This window comes from Xenopus laevis, chromosome 8L, assembly GCF_017654675.1.
Source record: "Xenopus laevis strain J_2021 chromosome 8L, Xenopus_laevis_v10.1, whole genome shotgun sequence".
NCBI classification, from domain to species: domain Eukaryota; kingdom Metazoa; phylum Chordata; class Amphibia; order Anura; family Pipidae; genus Xenopus; species Xenopus laevis.
The window spans coordinates 127,100,861-127,118,608 of NC_054385.1; the positions used below are offsets into that span (position 1 = coordinate 127,100,861).

Sequence of the window (17,748 nt, forward strand, 5' to 3'; positions counted from 1 at the left end):
AAGTTTATTTTTCAGATAAGGAATTACAACAAACTGATACTATGACTAAAGCACTTAAATGTAAACTGGGTACCAAAAGTTCATTTGTTCCCCCAGGTACCTTTTCCACAATCGACACCTTCGAGGCGATGGTAATGTTTGATGTCGGTAAATATAACAATTGTTTAACTGATAAAAGAGCACATTTTAAACAACAGAATATTACAGTAAATGAACGTAAAGCTTTAAAATCCCTACAAAACAATACCGACATATTCATTACTAGAGCTGATAAAGGTGGAGGCACTGTTGTTATGAATCTAAGTGATTACGATACGGAGGCAATAAGACAGTTAAATAATGAGGCTCACTATCAGAGATTATCCAGTGATCCTACTATTAAATTTAAAAACGAATTGAACATCTTTTTGAATGGTGCTGTAATGGAAGGAGTCATCTCTGAGGATATTATGCAATTGCTTATTGAAAAATTTCCTAAAGTTCCACATATATATTTCCTGCCTAAGGTGCATAAACGTTTAAGTAAACCACCTGGGAGACCGATTGTCTCTAATGTAGGCTCCTTATGGCAACCTGCTGCCATCTATATCGATATGCACCTACAGGAAATACTGCCATCATTAAAACCTTGTCTAACTGACACAACTGAATTTTTAAAGAAACTTAACCAAGTATCTATACCATCTGGAAATTTTCTTTTATGCTCACTTGATGTTAAAGACCTTTTTACCTCAATACCCCATAACGAGGGGATCGAATGTGTACATGATTACTTACTAACATCAAATTTACCTATGCATACTGTTTCATTCATATGTCAGCTATTGGAGATGGTACTTACCAAAAATTATTTTTTGTATAATAATGAATATTTTTTACAAACGCAAGGCTGCAAGGTGCTAACATGGCGCCGGCCTACGCCAATATTTTTATGGACCACTTTGAAAAAGCATACATTTTCTCCAATAGCATCTACAAACAGCACATACAGCAATATATGCGGTATGTCGACGATACCTTTTTTATATGGTCTGGGGATATGCAAACATTAGAAAATTTTGTTTCCCATTTGAATGAGGTCCATCCGACGATTAAATTTACTTTTGAAGCTAGCCCTAGCAACCTCCACTTCCTGGATGTTAATATCCAGTTAGAAGGGACTACCTTTGTTACATCAATTTACAGTAAGCCTACGGATAAGAATAATTTACTGCGCCCTTCAAGTTTCCATCCACCTAGCTTGTTTAAAGGGCTTCCACGAAGCCAATTAATGAGGGTGAAAAGAATTACGTCCACGCCTGAGCTTTACAAATCTGAATCTTGTACGATGGTAGAAAAATTCGTGGAAAGGGGGTATGATAAATCTAAATTGGTGGCTACACAAAATGAGGTTGAACTTATATCTAGAGAAGTAGCATTAACTAAGAAATTGAGACCGAAATCTGCCATACAAAGAATTCCCTTTGTTACGTCCTATGATACTAATTCAAAATATTACCGTAAGGTAGTGTTAAAACATTGGAATATTTTAAGTACTGATACTAAACATGGCCATTTGTTCAAAGTACCCCCAATTTTTTCGTATAGAAGGGGCAAGAATGTTGGTGAACTGATTAAACGTAAAACTATTCCACAAAAAGGGATACGTAATATATTGGGCACACAAAGCATGGGAACTTTCCCCTGCATAAACTGCAGTCATTGCAGTGCCATTATCCCTGGTAACTGTGTGACACATCCACAGACAGGACAGAAACATAAAATTTATGGCTTTTCTACTTGTGATACATCTGAGGTTGTATATTGCCTCAAATGCCCTTGCGGGTTACTATATATTGGTCAAACAAGTAGAGCGATTAAAACCAGGCTTAATGAACACAAATCAAATATTAGGACTTATCGCCCTGATTTACCTATAACCTTATCACATGGTAAAAAACCAGTGGACAAAATAAATAAATTTAAATCTGAATCGTTATTAGCCAAATACTTTTTTGAACATGGACATCGAGTATCGCAATTGCGATGGCAAGTGATTGAGAAAGTGAATTCCTGCAAGGGTATGGATAAAAAGAAAAATATCTTACAGCGAGAATGCTATTGGATTTGGCTATTACAGACACGCCACCCTAAAGGGTTAAATGAAGATTTTAATATGGCCTGTTATTTGTGAAACCTTTTTTAGGTATAACAGTATGATACCTGTAATCCCATTCTCTAATGTGTTCTGTTCTTCTCTTGTAGATAACAATTACAGCCGGATTATATGCCAGGGACAGCTTCCCATATGTAGGGTAAGATAGTTATTTTGTTTCTTTAAGTGTCAAGTAATAAAATTAGCTAAAAAGTGTTACATACTTACCTCCAACTCTGCTGCTCCCTTCAAGTTTAACTGGATACTTTGTTTTTAATCTTGGTATATTTGGTATTTCATTCATGTTTTACTATGTAAAAATAATGGTTTTTATTCAAGTATTTGATATAATATCTGTAATTATTTTTCTATTTTTTTAGTGATTTTTCCTAAACAATTTTTTGGATATCGATTATTGGGACACTTTACTACAAGTAACATTTTTTCGGGTGCTTAATATTTTCTTGTTAACTTTTCTTGTCGTTTTCTTTTTTTGAAAAATTCTTTTCTTTGTGATGGTAATTTATTATGTTAATTTATTATGTTAATTATATGCACACATATGTAATTGTTACGTCACCAACCTATGCTTTAAATTGCTCCGTGCATTCTGTTTCAGTATGCTTGATAAAGGGGTTGTCCCCGAAACGTTGCATGTCGCACTATTAAACTTTAAAGCAAGGGCTTTCACCCTGCCAGCAATACCTGTGTGCCGGTGAATTCTTTTCTTCATATTGTCGTGGGTTTGCCGAAGCCCTTTTCCCCGAGCACCAGGGTTAGTATTTTACTGGGTGTGCGTGAGCAGTTTGAATTTTTTTCAGCAACTAGAGAAAGCCATAGGGACTTACTGAACCTATGGGTTTCTACATCTCGTTGGATACAATTCTTTTGACCCCGTGCCAACTGTGTGAATGGAAGGGAACACCATAAAGAGCGTGGGTATAGCATAATGCCCTTATCTGTCTCTTTTCTAAACAGGTTTAAAACCTAAACAGTTCTTTTAATCTTTCATTATGATGGTTACATCTAGAAAATGGATTAAAGGACAAGGAAAGTCTAAAATAGAATAAGGCTAGAAATGCTGTATTTTGTATACTAAGCATAAGCATGAACTTACTGCACCACAAGCCTAATCAAACAAATGATTTATGCTTTCAAAGTTGGCCACAGGGGGCTGTCATCTTGTAACTTTGTTATACATCTTTGCCTGACCCTGACCTTGCACATGCTCAGTGTGGTCTGGGCTGCTTAGGGATCATCATAAACAAAGCTGCTTGAGTTCTGCATGGCTGGTAAGTAAGGCGGGGGCTCCCCCTGCTGTACATAAGTATGATTGTTTCCCTGCTCAGCAGTTATGGAATGTCTGACAATTCCTATCCACAGCAATAAATGAAGGGAGAATTTTACTGCATACAGTCTGGTTTCTTATAAAAACGGTACACATTTTTTAATTAAAGTATATTGGAGATAGGTTTCTTTTTCATTAAAGAAAGTAAAAATGGGATTTTATATTTTTGCCTTTCCTTGTCCTTTAAGTGTTTGTCATGAAGAAAGAGATACAGTAAATGAGCAAATAAATGGCAGATTGTAGCTTTCAGGGGATATAACTAAAATATACCCACAATCCCCATGCCACCAATTAAACACATTGACAGTGAATTGTTTTACTTTAACAGACACCAGTCTATTCAAGTGAAAATTCAAGCAAACTATTTTGAACAAAGGTGGACTGAGGTACCTGAGACCCACTGGAGAACCTGACCTCAAGGGACTAACCTTCAAAGACCAACAGAACGTTAGAAAGCAGTCATTTGTGGGCCACTGTTTAGAAGAGTAAAGGTTTTGCTTACCATGTGCTCAGTCACTTTTGGGCTGTTCACCTGCTGGAGAAAGTACTGTGGTGCTCCATAGATCCCAGAACAAAGAAATGTTCCAGAATAAGTGAAGTGCAAGGACAGTTCTTTTATAGTCACTCTAGAAGTGAACGATAGGATCAGGAGTTATTTGGAGAGCAGCCAGAGGCTCCAACAAGGCAACCAGGGTTAGTACCCTTGAGGGAAAAAGGCCACCATCAAGTGTTCAGGCTCAGGGATAGAGAGCTCCTTGGAGTCTGAGACCCCTGTGAGATTCACCTTCAGTGGGGATTGTGCACTAAAGGCAGGCAATGCTATCTCGGGTGATGGAAACACTCATTCTGAAAGTTGTGAGTATAAACTGGATGATTATTTGTGGGAAGCACCTACAGCAATGTTTAGAGAGAAAAGGTGCCCCAGAATATATTGTAAATATCTCACCGAGCAGTAGATGTGGTCCAGGTGCACCAGCCCCAGACCCCCAGCTTTAGGGAGCAGCACGCCAGAAAAATCAAAGAAAGAACAGGGCTGCCCAGCACTCAAACGGATCCACAGGACCAGAAAAGGTTCAAGTTAAAAAATATATCTTTATTTTACAAAGTTAAAAATGTATATTTGCATCTCCATCCTCCCTACACGTTTCGTATCCACCAGGGCACTTAATCATGTAGGTGCCAAATCACCTACAGCACCCATCAAAGATAAACTGTAAAGAGATCCATAGTCTGCATGTGATTTAAAGATACAGTGTTCTGCAAATAAAACTTTCAACTTTATCCCTGTATGTGGATCATAGAAGTTCCCAGGGAGGGGTGTTACAGCTCGGTCTGTCCTGACCCCGGGTGGAGGCACGCCATTTTATACTGTACCTGCTCTCCCATATAGCGGAGGCACAGGATTCCTGTAGCAAGAAAATCAATGCTAGAGGTCTTGCAGCAGCAGAAGAGGGCTACAATTGTATAAAACGCTTTGGCAAATTCCAAATAGATCACAGCTACTGCTCTCCCACTGTCCAGCTTCCTACTTACCTCATCATGAAAAGCAGTGACATTTGTCAAGATCTGCCCATCATTAAACCATACTAATTCCTACTCATAGGGGCCCATTTACTTAGCTCTAGTGAAGGAATAAAAACTCAGAATTTCGTGTGTTTTTCTGGCTTCTTCGACCATCGAATGGGCTACTTCGACCTTCGACTACGACCTTGAATCGAACGATTCTAACTAAAAATCGTTCGACTATTCGACCATTCGATAGTCGAAGTACTGTCTCTTTATGAAAAAACTTCGACCCCCTAGTTGGCACCTAAAACCTACAGAAGTCAATGTTAGCCTATGGGAAAGGTCCCCATAGGCTTGGCAATCTTTTTTTGGTTGAACAAAAATCGTTCGATCGATGGATTAAAATCCTTCGGTTCGAAAGATTCGAAGGATTTAATCGTTAGATCGAACGATTTTCGCTAAATCCTTCGACTTCGATATTCGAAGTCGAAGGATTTAACTTCGACAGTCGAATATCGAGGGTTAATTAACCCTCGATATTCGACCTTAAGTAAATTTGCCCCATAATGTCACTGTCCAGAACATACCCTTAAATGTGATATTTTACAAAACTTTTAAATAACTTGCCCAACACAGATGTCAGCTGTACAGGCATATAATTGCATTAAAATATAATCCCTTTTTATATATAGGATTACTGTACATCAACTTTTAATGCATAGGTTCAATAACAGAAGAGTCTGAGAATATCATAAATAAAGGTCTGTCTGGAACTGATCTAGCGTGTTCCATCTGGTCCCGCTGCCTTGTTCACATTAACTTCTAAGTGAACTTTTTGGTACCATATACAGTGTCAGTTGCTGATTTGATTGAGCAGAGCCATCTATGTCTTTACCAAGTGGGTTTTGAAACTCTGACACCAAAGAGCTGATTAAAGGGATACTGTCATGGGACAACATGTTTTGTTTTTTTTCAAAATGCATCAGTTTATAGTTTATTCTATACTGAAATCTATTTTTCAAAAGAGCAAACAGATTATTTTATATTTAATTTTAAAATCTGACTTGTGCTCTGATAAACTTCAGTCACTCTTTACTGCTGCGCTGCAAGTTGGAATGATATTACCCCTTCCATCAGCAGCCTAACAACAGAACAATGGGAAGGTAACCAGATAGCAGCTCCCTAACACAAGATACACCCTCATACTGTGAGGATGTGTTTTTGAGTGTGCTGCAGGACTGTGTGTTCTCCCAGGCCCTTGCGGGTCCTGGGGGAGTTAGTCCCGGTCCCTATCCCTCTGTGACCCCCTCCTTTATACCCCCAAGTATAGTTAATTTCTCCATTTTTGTTATTTTGGGGCTTCCCCCCTCCTCACCCCTGCCTAAATTGGGTTAAGGAAGAAGGGAGATGCAAACCCTGCGGGTGGACGAACCCGCCTTGGAAGCAACCGCAGAGCAATGGAGGAAAAGTCCCCAGTACCTGCTGAACGTACACGAAGTGCGAAAAAGAACAAACCAACTAGGCGGCAACTACCTGAATATGACTCCTCTTCGATGGAAGAAGCCGAGGAGAGCAATGGAAGACATCCGGGTCCGGGAGGAAGTGCAGGAGCGAGTGCAGGGAGCTGCGGCGTGACTGCAGGGCCTTCCGATCTGGTGCAGAGTGAGATCCCGGCAGTGAGAGGAGGAGAGCTACCGCAAGAGTTGAGTTCAGCAGAGGCAATGGAGGAAGCAGCAGGAACAATTGCTCAGGAAGTTGCCGAGCAGGTCCTGGAGGCAAATGCTGCACAGAATGGAAACCTGGCTGCAGAGACTGATAGATCGCTCTTGGTGAGTGTTAACTTGCCTGATACTGAAGTGGCTGCATTTGTGACTGTGGGGGAAGGGGGCACATAGACTGTGTCAGTTTTGGAAAAGGGAGATGTCAGTTTGGGAAAAAATATTCATATAAAAGAAAAAGAAAAAAAAACGAATTTGTCTAAGCCAGCATTAGGAAAAGACACTGAAAAGAATGTTGGCTTGGTAATTGAATATGATAAAATCATCGGAGCACTTAATGAGTTAAAATGCCTGGAGACCAAACAGTCTGTTTTAACCAAAGGCATAGATGTGCTGATCAGAGACTTAAGGCTGTTAAAGGGAGATCGAAGGACTGAGGCCATTAGACAACTGGCTTATTTAAACAAAGACTTTGAATCGGTGGACTTACAAATTAAATCAATTCTGAATGTGATTGAACCGTGGAAAGAGTTGTATTATAATAAAAAAAGATTTGAGGAAATGAAAAGTGGGGGAGGGATTGCAGAAACGGAAAGGCTGCTTAAAATCTCACAATTACTAAATGAAAATGTTTCTTGTGATGTATCTGAGGTTATATCAGTGCAAGAAAGTGTTAACACCCCCTCTGTTAAAAAAATTGGTAGTAACTCCACACCAGAAACAAAAGGGTTAAATACTTATTTTAATCAGATAGATGAGTCTTTAAATTCTGAACAGCCAGTAGAGGGCACTTCCCTTTCTGGAGCAATAGAAAATTACCTAGAACCAGGTGCAAACAATAAAGAAGGAGGCAGTGTGTGGGGGAAAAAGAAACTGTTTGAGAATTCACAGGGGGAGGGGCAGGAGGAGGATGAATATGGCAAAAGACAGAATGCTGTAAAGATAAAATGGGTAGGTGAAAGGGAAAACTTTCCAGGTAGGAGATTTGTAGCAAAGATTTTGTTCAAACAAGTTTTGGGATTCGTAGTAGATGATATCTATGCTATGCTCAGTTTTACTGATATTGAATTTGACTTGAGCTTTAAATTGGCACAAGGATTAGAAGAATTTTGGAGACGTTACAACCTGACAAAACATGCTAAAGAATGGAAGGATTTTAAAGTCATACCTATTTCTAAACCTGAACTTAAAAATATTACAGTCATAATGAAAAATGAAACTGTACATCCTGAGGATATTTTGGTATGGCTTAAAAGACAGTGTACAGTGATGTCACCACTTGTAAAAATCTTTGATGAAGAAGGCTTTTGGATAGGGGGCTATAAAGTTCAAGTCAAATTAAATACAGAAGGTTATTCACAAAAACATTTACCCACGTCCTTTTTCATTGGTAGAGATAGGGGTGTTTGCTTTTATGTGGGACAGGCCAAACTTTGTTTTAAATGTGGGGCAAGAACACATCTCGCAGGGAATTGTAGCATTAAGAAATGTGCCTTCTGCGGAGAGATTGGTCATACCAGTAAAGAGTGTGAAAAAGATATTAAATGCAACCTGTGTTTGAAAATAGGCCATGCCTTTAAAAATTGTCCAGAAGCTTGGAGAAATATTAAGAAAGCTTGCCCTAATATAGAAGAGCAATTGAGAGAGAATATGACTGATGTGACCAAGGTGACTGATGTGACCAATGTGACTAATCTTCCTGAAATACAAACGCAAGAAAAAAACGAGGTAGATAATAGCATTAGGATAAAAGAAAAGATACCCCTTGTTAAAGAGGGAGAAGTAAATGAATGGAAATCTGTGGGAAAAAGAACTAGGAAAAGGAAGACAGAAAAGAAAAATGTGACGGGTGAAATAACTGTGGTAAGCCAAAATAGATATGAGGTCTTGGGAAAAAAATCATGGGGGGAAGCAGTTAAGGAATCAGAAGAGTTGGAACGAATAGAGAGGAGGAGGAAAGAGAAAAAAGAAAAAAACAGGTTCAAGACACCAGTCGAAAAAAAAGTAAAAACGAGCCTGATGATGTGTCCCTAGACCTAGAGTGGGAGTCTTTAGAAGAGGAGGAAATGGAGGTAAATCTACACCCTAGGATACAAGTTATAAGGACAGGGGATGAGAGTGAGGCCTCAAGGAAAAAAAACAAAAAAAATGAATCTGTCAGTTGATTTTTTGACCATTAATGTATGTAGTATAAAAACCAGCAAGACCAGATTTTTGGCTTATGATTTTTTAAAACAAACAGAAGCTGACATTATATTTCTCCAAGAGACAAGACTCTCATCTTTGGGGGAAGTTAAGGAGGCAAAAAGGGAATGGAGAGAGGGTTTATCTTTCTGGTCATTAGCAACCAAACCTGCAGAAGGAGTTGGTATTTTGTTTAAAGGAAATAAGAAGGTGATTGTCAAGAAAGTGGTAGATATTTCACTAGGAAGATGTTTAATGTTGGACATTATGATAGAAGAGAAACTAATGAGGCTCATTAATATTTACGGAGCTCATACAATTTCAGAAAGAAGGTCTTTGTTGACTGATATCAAACCTTTTCTCTTCACATCAATTCCAGTAATTTTCTCAGGAGATTTTAACCAAGTATTGGATGAAAAGGATAGGACAGGCAAAATAAATAAATACGAAAGTTTATTTTTCAAAAATTTGATTAAAGATGCTGGACTAATAGATTTAGCAACTTACGATGGTAGAAATAGCTGTCATACATATAGATGCGGCACAAGGAGTAGCAGGATAGACTTCATCTTCATAAAAAATGGAGAAATCTTCTCCAAGTTTAGAGAAATTATAGTGGAATTTTCAGACCATCTGGGATTAGCCTTTCATTATGGTGGAACAGGAGGTATGGGAGTAGGTAAAGGCCTTTGGAGATTAGGCAAAGAATTACTAGAGGAGGAGGAGGTCAAAATTGCCTTTAAGAAATTTTTTAAGTTGCAGGTTTCAAAAATTGATTTTTTCGATTCTGTTGCGGAATGGTGGGATTCGGCTAAGGATTCTTTCCGGACCTTTTTCGCTTCTACCTCTTTTAAGAAAGGGAGGGCTAAAGAAAAAGAGAGTTGGTCTTTAAGAAGGAAACTCGAGATCTGTGTTTCGGCAGGGGAGGAAGGGGAAAAAGTAAACCGGCTGAAGTATTTGTTGAGACAGCATCAGTACAACCGGCTTAAGTCCCTGGTTCTGGAGAGGGACTACGGAACTTCGGTTTCCCCGGACCCTTGTCAGAATTGTAAGGAGACTGTAAAGACAAAGCAGGTTGAGAGCCTTTATGACTCCCAGGGTAATTTAGAAGTATCTAGGGAGGGAATCCTGGGGGTTGTAGAGACTTACTATGCTGACCTTTTCAAAGAAACAGCTTTGGATAAGGAGAAGATCCAAGTTTTTCTAAAGGCAACCCCAGTATCAGACACTGCAAATTTGGACATTCCCCTGTTGATATCAGAGATAACAGAGGAGGAAGTAAGGCAGGCAATTGACAAAAAACAGAAAAAGAAAGCTCCTGGACCAGATGGGTTAACAGCAGAATTCTATGTCACCTTTAAAGAAGATCTGGTTCCAGTGTTAGCCCAAGTCTTTAATGCCTGCCTAAAAGAAAAACATCTCTCACCATCTATGCAGTACTCCTCTTTAGTTCTGATATCGAAGGGGAAGGATTCGAGGCACATTGAGAATTGGAGGCCAATTGCCCTTCTCAATTGTGATAGAAAGATTCTGGCAAAGATTCTTACACAGAGGTTGGGTGCGGTGGCAGGTTTTCTTCTCTCTGCATCTCAATTCTCTTCAGTAGAAGGGCGAAATATCTTTGGAGCTGTTTTGTCACTAAGGGAAGCACTGGAGAGATGTAAAGGTAGGCAATGGGGTAAATACTTTCTATCTTTAGACCAAGCAAAAGCCTTTGATAAGGTCAACCACAAGTACCTATGGGCTGTTTTGCTTAGATATGGCATTCCGGAAGAATTTGTAGAATGGATTAGGACTTTGTATAAAGGGGCAAAAAGCTTCCCGCTGATTAATGGTTGGAAAGGTGAGAACTTTTTGGTGAGAGCTGGTGTGAGACAGGGATGTCCCTTGAGTCCGCTCCTGTATGTTTTCTCTTTGGATCCTTTCCTGGGGAGACTGCAGAATTGCGGGCTTGAGGGAGTTCCATTTCCGCTGGGTCAATCCTTTAAGTCCCTTGCCTACGCGGATGATGTCACTCTAGTAATATCAAAGCCTGAGGAGGAGGACAAGGCTTTGGAGTGTATCAGAAGCTACTCTGAGGCATCAGGGTCTCAGATCAACCAAGAAAAGTCAGAAGCTTTTTGGACTTTAGAAGGGGAACCTTGTTTTAAACTCAAGAAATTCCCAGTGGCCCCAGAAGTAGTTAAGATCCTAGGGGTGAAATTCGGGAAGGGAGACCTGGTGAAGGTAAATTGGGAAGATAAATTGAATGCTGGTCAGGCAAAAGTTCAGCGATGGAAAGCATGGAAGCTGACCTATAGGGAAAGAGTTGACATTATTAAGACTTTTTTGATTCCGCTTTTTCTTTTCAATTCGTATGTCTTTTTATTGCCAGAATCTCTCTATGCCCGGATCCAGAGCCTGTTCTTCCAAATGCTTTGGGGGAATAGGCTCAACCCAGTAAAAAGGGGGATCACCTTCCTGCGGAAGAAAAGGGGAGGGTTGGACATGCCTTGTCCAGTGGGTTTCTTCTGCACCATTTTTCTGAAGTTTAACTTTGGAGGAGTGGTGCGGGGGAAAGAGTCTTTGTGGGAAGTCAGTGTAAGAGACTGGGCATTGCCTTTTATTAGAGATTGGCTACTCGGCGGTAGAGTGAAAGAGGTAAGGATAAGAGGAGGCCTTGTTCCCACCTATCTGCGGCAGTCAGTAAAAATCTTAAAAAAATGGGATATTTGTTCAGAAGATTTAAGATCCTTAGATAGGAAATCTCTATATTGGAAAACAATAGACCTTCACTTTTCCTCTGAAATCAGCGTCAGAGATTGTCCTAAGGAAATGTTAGAGGAAAGTATAAAGTATCTGATAGATAGAAGAATGCCAAAAAAGTTTTGGGACACATCATGGCTTTCCCTACAAGGCAAGATGTTTGTAAGAGGAAACATGAAACACCTTAATGTTACAGACAGAGAATGTCCTTGGGGGTGCAAAGTAGAAGAAACCCAACAACATTTTTTAGTAGACTGTCCAGTCTCTTGTTCTCTAAGGGAAAATGTTGCAAAGCATCTAAAACTGAATCTAGTAAAAAATCTAGACTACTCAGAATTGTCTTATGGAATAGTAAAGAAACAGAGAGTTGGAAGGAGAAATAAAGCCACTTTGTACATTATTATTGCAGTACTGCGTTATCATTTGTGGCAAATGAGATGTAGACTGACTATTGGGCAGATACAAGTATCAGTGAAAACAGTTACAGAAGCAATTTGCAGAGACATTGTTTTCATAAAAACTAAAGAATCAGAATTTTCAGATGCTCAAAAGAAAATGTGGGAAAATCTATAAATTGCTCTGTCTTTATATTTTGTTTTGATTAATCATGTAATTGATTGAAATGTATTCTTTTTGTACCTTTGTTTGAAAATTTCTGATTCATGTTTATTGTATTATGAATATTTTAAATAAAATACCCTAACACAAGATAACAGCTGCCTGGTAGATCTAAGAACAGCACTCAATAGTAAAATCCAGGTCCCACTGAGACACATTCAGTTACATTGAGTAGGAGAAACAACAGCCTGCCAGAAAGCAGTTCCATCCTAAAGTGCTGGCTCTTTCTGAAAGCACATGACTAGGCAAAATGACCTGAGATGCACCTACACACCAATATTACAACTAAAAAATACACTTGCTGGTTCAGGAATGAAATTTTATATTGTAGAGTGAATTATTTGAGGTATAATTTAGAAATAAATACTACACCATAAAAATTACAACAGTATCATTTTAAGGACATTTGCTTTTTCTGAATCATTTATAACCAGATAGTTTTAGCCTGCATCTTTTCACTACTGAAAAAAGTTTTGGGATAAGTCTTTGCCTGTGAAGTAATAAGTTCTTCATTTTTTATTTTTGCCTTCCTGATTGCTGTTTTACAACACTTTCCTACTAGAGGCCACTTTTAGCACCAGCCTACAAGTAAATGATACATAATCCAACAACTCCCAGGTAGTGAACTATGAAAACATCTCATCCCTTCAAGAGCCTGAATAATGATTCCAGATTTTTAATAACCCCAGACCATTCTCTTTGCAACACGTTCTTACCTGGTAATTTCTTTACAAAAATTTCTACAAAATAGTACTTATTTTTTATTTTTATATCTACAAGAAAGAAAGTTAAACCCCTAAGCACCCAAAGACTAATTCACTTATTGAAAGTCACAGATGAACCAAACAGTAGAGCCATTTAATGTGCAACTCATTTGCAATTATTATAATACTGTTATAAAATACCTGATTAAATTAAATTGCTCTTTGCAAGAGGTTATATCCACAAGTAATTAATATTTGGTCAAAAAGAAACAACTTTACCATTGGTGACAGTCCAGTATGGCCACAGGATATGGAGCATAGTATATGGGTCAATCATATCTTATTATAGAAAATGTAATTTTTAATTTTTAATAGGTGGATATGTGTTTAGATTTTATCTGGACAATGTCTAGTATGGAGCAAAACCATTATTTGGTGCACTACTCTGTAATAAAAACAGACTGGTATAAAGTTCCTTGGAAAAATAGTTTTCAACCACTAGAGGTCACTAAGGGACAACAGACCCAGAAAGTATCTGAATCTAAATTATCAATTGTTAATGATACGTGGTACAATCACAAACCGCATTAGAGATCATAAGGAGTATTTGAAGTTAACATTCTCATTCAAACCCTTATTAGCCATATTTAATTTTATAATCCAATATAACTCCCTCTGTAATAACCTACATGTGTTATCACCTGTTTGGTAATTTGCCACCGTATTTGACTCACATTATGTATGTCTGCGTTCAATAAAGTAGATCAAGTTCTTCAAAAGCCAAGTGAAATATTCTTTTATTTCAATACGAAAGCTTTGTGAACAAGTGGATGTATTGTGCCTTTAAAGGAAAACGATACCACCGAACAATGTAGGTCTCTATAAAAAGATATCACCTAAAACAGCTCATGTGTAAAATTCTGCTTCATGTAAATAAACCATTTTCATAATAATATACTTATTTAGTAGTATGTGCCATTGGGTAATTCTAAATAGAAAATTTAAAAAAATAAGGACCGCCCCCTGGGATCGTATAATTCACAGTGCACACAAACAAACTATACATGTTAGGTCACATGAGCCAATTAAAGAGATACTGACACCTGAAATTAAACTTTTTTTTACATCTATTATAATATTGGCTTTGCAAGCTACTTCTAACTTTGCCATAAAGTATTTGCATGATGCTTTTACATTACCTGTCTGATCCCCCATGTTCCTGTATGAGGGGGCTGCCATATTTGTGCAGCAGGAGTCCGTTCGCATTAGAAACTGTAACTAACAGGCTGAGATGGGACAGTCAGGTTGGCAAAGTCAGAGTGTCAGAGAGTCAGGCTTAGGAACTTCAACTAACAATTATATACAAAAACAAACCTCTCAGCAAAAAATTATCAACATAACCTATAGGTAACATTAAATGTACATTCATATGTTAAAATTGATTTTTTAGTGTCAGTATCACTTTAACAGACAGAGTTGTGTCTTTTGCTTCCACACTTCTTCCTGTTACTGTTAGAGCTGCAGTATTTCTGGTCAGGTGATCTCTGAGGCAGCACACAGACCATCACGAAATGGTGGCTCAAGGCAAGAGATGTAAAAGGGCAAGATTTACTTAAATATATATGCCAGTTTGGTAAGATTCTTTAATATGCCACTTAAGTTGATATAAATTTGTTTCTTAAAGGAACAGTAACATCAAAAAATCAAAGTGTTTTAAAGTAATGAAAATACAATGCAGTGTTGCCCTGCACTGATAAAACTGCTGTGTTTGCTTCAGAAACACTACTATTGTTTATATAAATAAGCTGCTGTGTAGCAATGGGAGCAGCCATTCAAAGGAGAAAAGGCTCAGGTTACACAGCAGATAGCAAATAAGCTCTGTCTGTCTAATGGTGTTATCTGTTATCCATTAGTTAACCTGTGCCATATAGCCGTTTTTCAATTTCTGCCATTGCTACAAAGCAGCTTGTTTATATGAACTATAGTAGTGTTTCTGAAGCAAACACATCCGTTTTACCAGTGCAGGGCAACAGTACATGATATTTTCATTATTTTAAAACACTTACATTTTTTGGTGTTACTGTACATTTTGGGGGTAAATTGTGATTATAATTTTGGCAAGATAGGCAAGTAAATGTACCATGCTGTGAAGTTCCCAAAAATCATTGTATGGGAGCTGATGGGGTTCTGGTATCAGTAAATATAAGTAGTTATGAGTGAATCTGTCCCATTTCGCTTGGCAGAAAAAAAATTAAAACGTCTGCTGAAAGGCAGAAAGGTGTGTTATGTTATGTTATATTAGACATTCAGTCACTCCAGCCTTTATACTTTACATTTTTGGCTAACTAACTATATTAGATACATTTTTGTTTTTGCACAGCCTACTTACCCAGTTTCTATTTTTACATTAAACTGTTCCTTTAAGTCATTTCTCAACTCCTCCCCACAAGTCTTATCTGAAGAGACAGAGAGAAGAGACTGACGTATGCTTCTGTGGGAGAGAGTCGTTAACTTGCATACTAAATAATGTCGCTCTGAAGGAAACTAATATGAGGCTCCTCTTATACCAGGGTCTGATGCTCCTCTCCTGCTACAAATGTGAGTGTCTCTTTTATTCATATAATGAAATCAGTATATAGAAAAGATGGTTCATATGCAGTGTTCTACATTTTGTTGAACAAAGTTAAAGGGACTCTAGTAAAAAGTGACTGAAGTTTATCACAGCACAAGTCACATGACTGGGGGCACCGGGGAAACTGACAATACGTTGAGCCCAATGTCAGATTTCAAAATTAACTATAAAAAAATTAGCTTGCTCTTTTGAAAAAACGGATTTCAGTGCAGAAGTCTACTGGAACAGCACTATTAACTGATGCATTTTGAAAAAAATGTTTTCCCATGACAGTATCCCTTTAAAGTTTTTATGACCGTCTAAGGGAGTTTTGGTTTTCTGGGTACAGGGTTTCCCTTAATTTATAACACTACTCTTTAAAGCACCCATAAACCCAGGATGTTGATGTACAAAGCTTGTTCTTGGTGGTAAGTAAAATAAATCCATATTGATGCCAAATCCATCCTGGGTTTTCTAAAATGTTTAAATATATTTTTGACTGTTTGATTCTCAGAAATTAAAAGCCAATGTGTAAAACTAAAGCATTGGGGGTTTTTTTTTAACATAGGACTGTATGGGAAATGGCATTGGCGTTGTGCAGTTTTCTGTTAAATGGTTTCTTGATAGTATGTTATCCTTGGGCAATCAAATGCACCTACATGCAGAGAGGCTGTTCACCAAAAGTATAGAGTCCTCCTGTTGGAGATGTTGTGCCATAAAATCTCATAGAAACAAAAAATAAGGCACAAAAAAGAAGCTGAGGCAGTTGCTCCGATCTCTTGATCACAGGGCAGATTTAAAAGATTTCAGTATGCAGCAATCTTCATATACGTGGATTGAGATGAAGCCAATTTGGAATATACCATGCTATACCCTGCATAAGAAAGAATATCTGTGAATGGTAAAATACATTTCTTCATCTCCCCAAGAACTCAAGGCAGGGCTAGACTGAAGGAATGCTCCTCCATAATGAAAATGATACAGTAAACACTCAGAACTGATTCCTCTGTCCTGTACATTGACTCTCTGCCAATACCTTTGCAGACACCAGCGACTGCTTTTTAACCATGGATTTATCCTGCCAAAGCATCCTGCTGGACAAAACATAATATTTAACTCTATGTTTTGTTACAAACAAGGGAATATATAACTCTCATGGGCCCAAATTTTGGTTGTGACCACTATATTTTACACCCAATTTGTCCTATTCCGTTTCTAGAGTCCAGAGGTCTTGTGGCCCAATAGGCCTGAGCCTTGAAATTCAGTGGGGTTGTGCAATATCTAACTAACAACTTTAAAGGGATCCTGTCATCGGAAAACATGTTTTTTTAATAGTGCTACTCCAGCAGAATTCTTCACTGAAATCCATTTCTCAAAAGAGCAAACAGACTTTTTTATATTCAATTTTGAAATCTGACATGGAGCTAGACATTTTATCAATTTCCCAGCTGCCCCCAGTCATGTGACTTGTGCCTGCACTTTAGGAGAGAAATGCTTTCTGGCAGGCTGCTGTTTTTCCTTCTCAATGTAACTGAATGTGTCTCAGTGGGACATGGGTTTTTACTATTGAGTGTTGTTCTTAGATCTACCAGGCAGCTGTTATCTTGTGTTAGGGAGCTGTTATCTGGTTACCTTCCCATTGTTCTTTTGTTTGGCTGCTGGGGGGGGGGGAAAGGGAGGTGGGTGATACCACTCCAACTTGCAGTACAGCAGTAAAGAGTGACTGAAGTTTATCAGAGCACAAGTCACATGACCAGGGACAGCTGGGAAATTGACAATATGTCTAGCACCATGTCAGATTTCAAAATCTGACATGGGGAATCTAAAAAAATCTGTTTGCTCTTTTGAGAAATGGATTTCAGTGCAGAATTCTGCTGGAGCAGCACTATTAATTGATTCATTTTGAAAAAAACATTTTTTCCCATGACAGTATCCCTTTAACTTGGGTTGCACTGGGGGTGGATGGTCTCTGGGGATACTGTTTACCTTCAGAGAATGACGAAATGTTGTTGTACTTTTGGTCAGATGTTTTACCTTGTGTTTTAAACTGTACCGGCTTGCCCCTATTAGACGTCCCTTACCCCTCCAATCGAAGTCCATACCTCCCAATTTTGACAGCTCAGCCCATAGTCCCTGATTGTTACTGAAATGCCCCGACTTTCTGTTTGATCTCCTGCACT

General features: G+C 38.4%; 1 protein-coding gene across 4 annotated transcripts in view; it reads left to right on the forward strand.

The window, feature by feature from the left end:
- Positions 1–17,748, forward strand: part of LOC108699426 (SLAM family member 5) — a 119,480-nt gene that overhangs the window by 82,746 nt on the left and 18,986 nt on the right. The window contains exon 1 of one of the 4 annotated variants that reach the window (XM_018231500.2): positions 15,408–15,555. The exons of the other annotated variants lie outside the window; for them this stretch is intronic. Within the exon in view, the coding sequence (XP_018086989.1) occupies positions 15,507–15,555 (49 nt within the window). The 5' untranslated portion in view covers positions 15,408–15,506. Of the gene's footprint in view, positions 1–15,407; positions 15,556–17,748 lie in introns of those variants that run through there. 4 annotated transcript variants of the gene reach the window in all.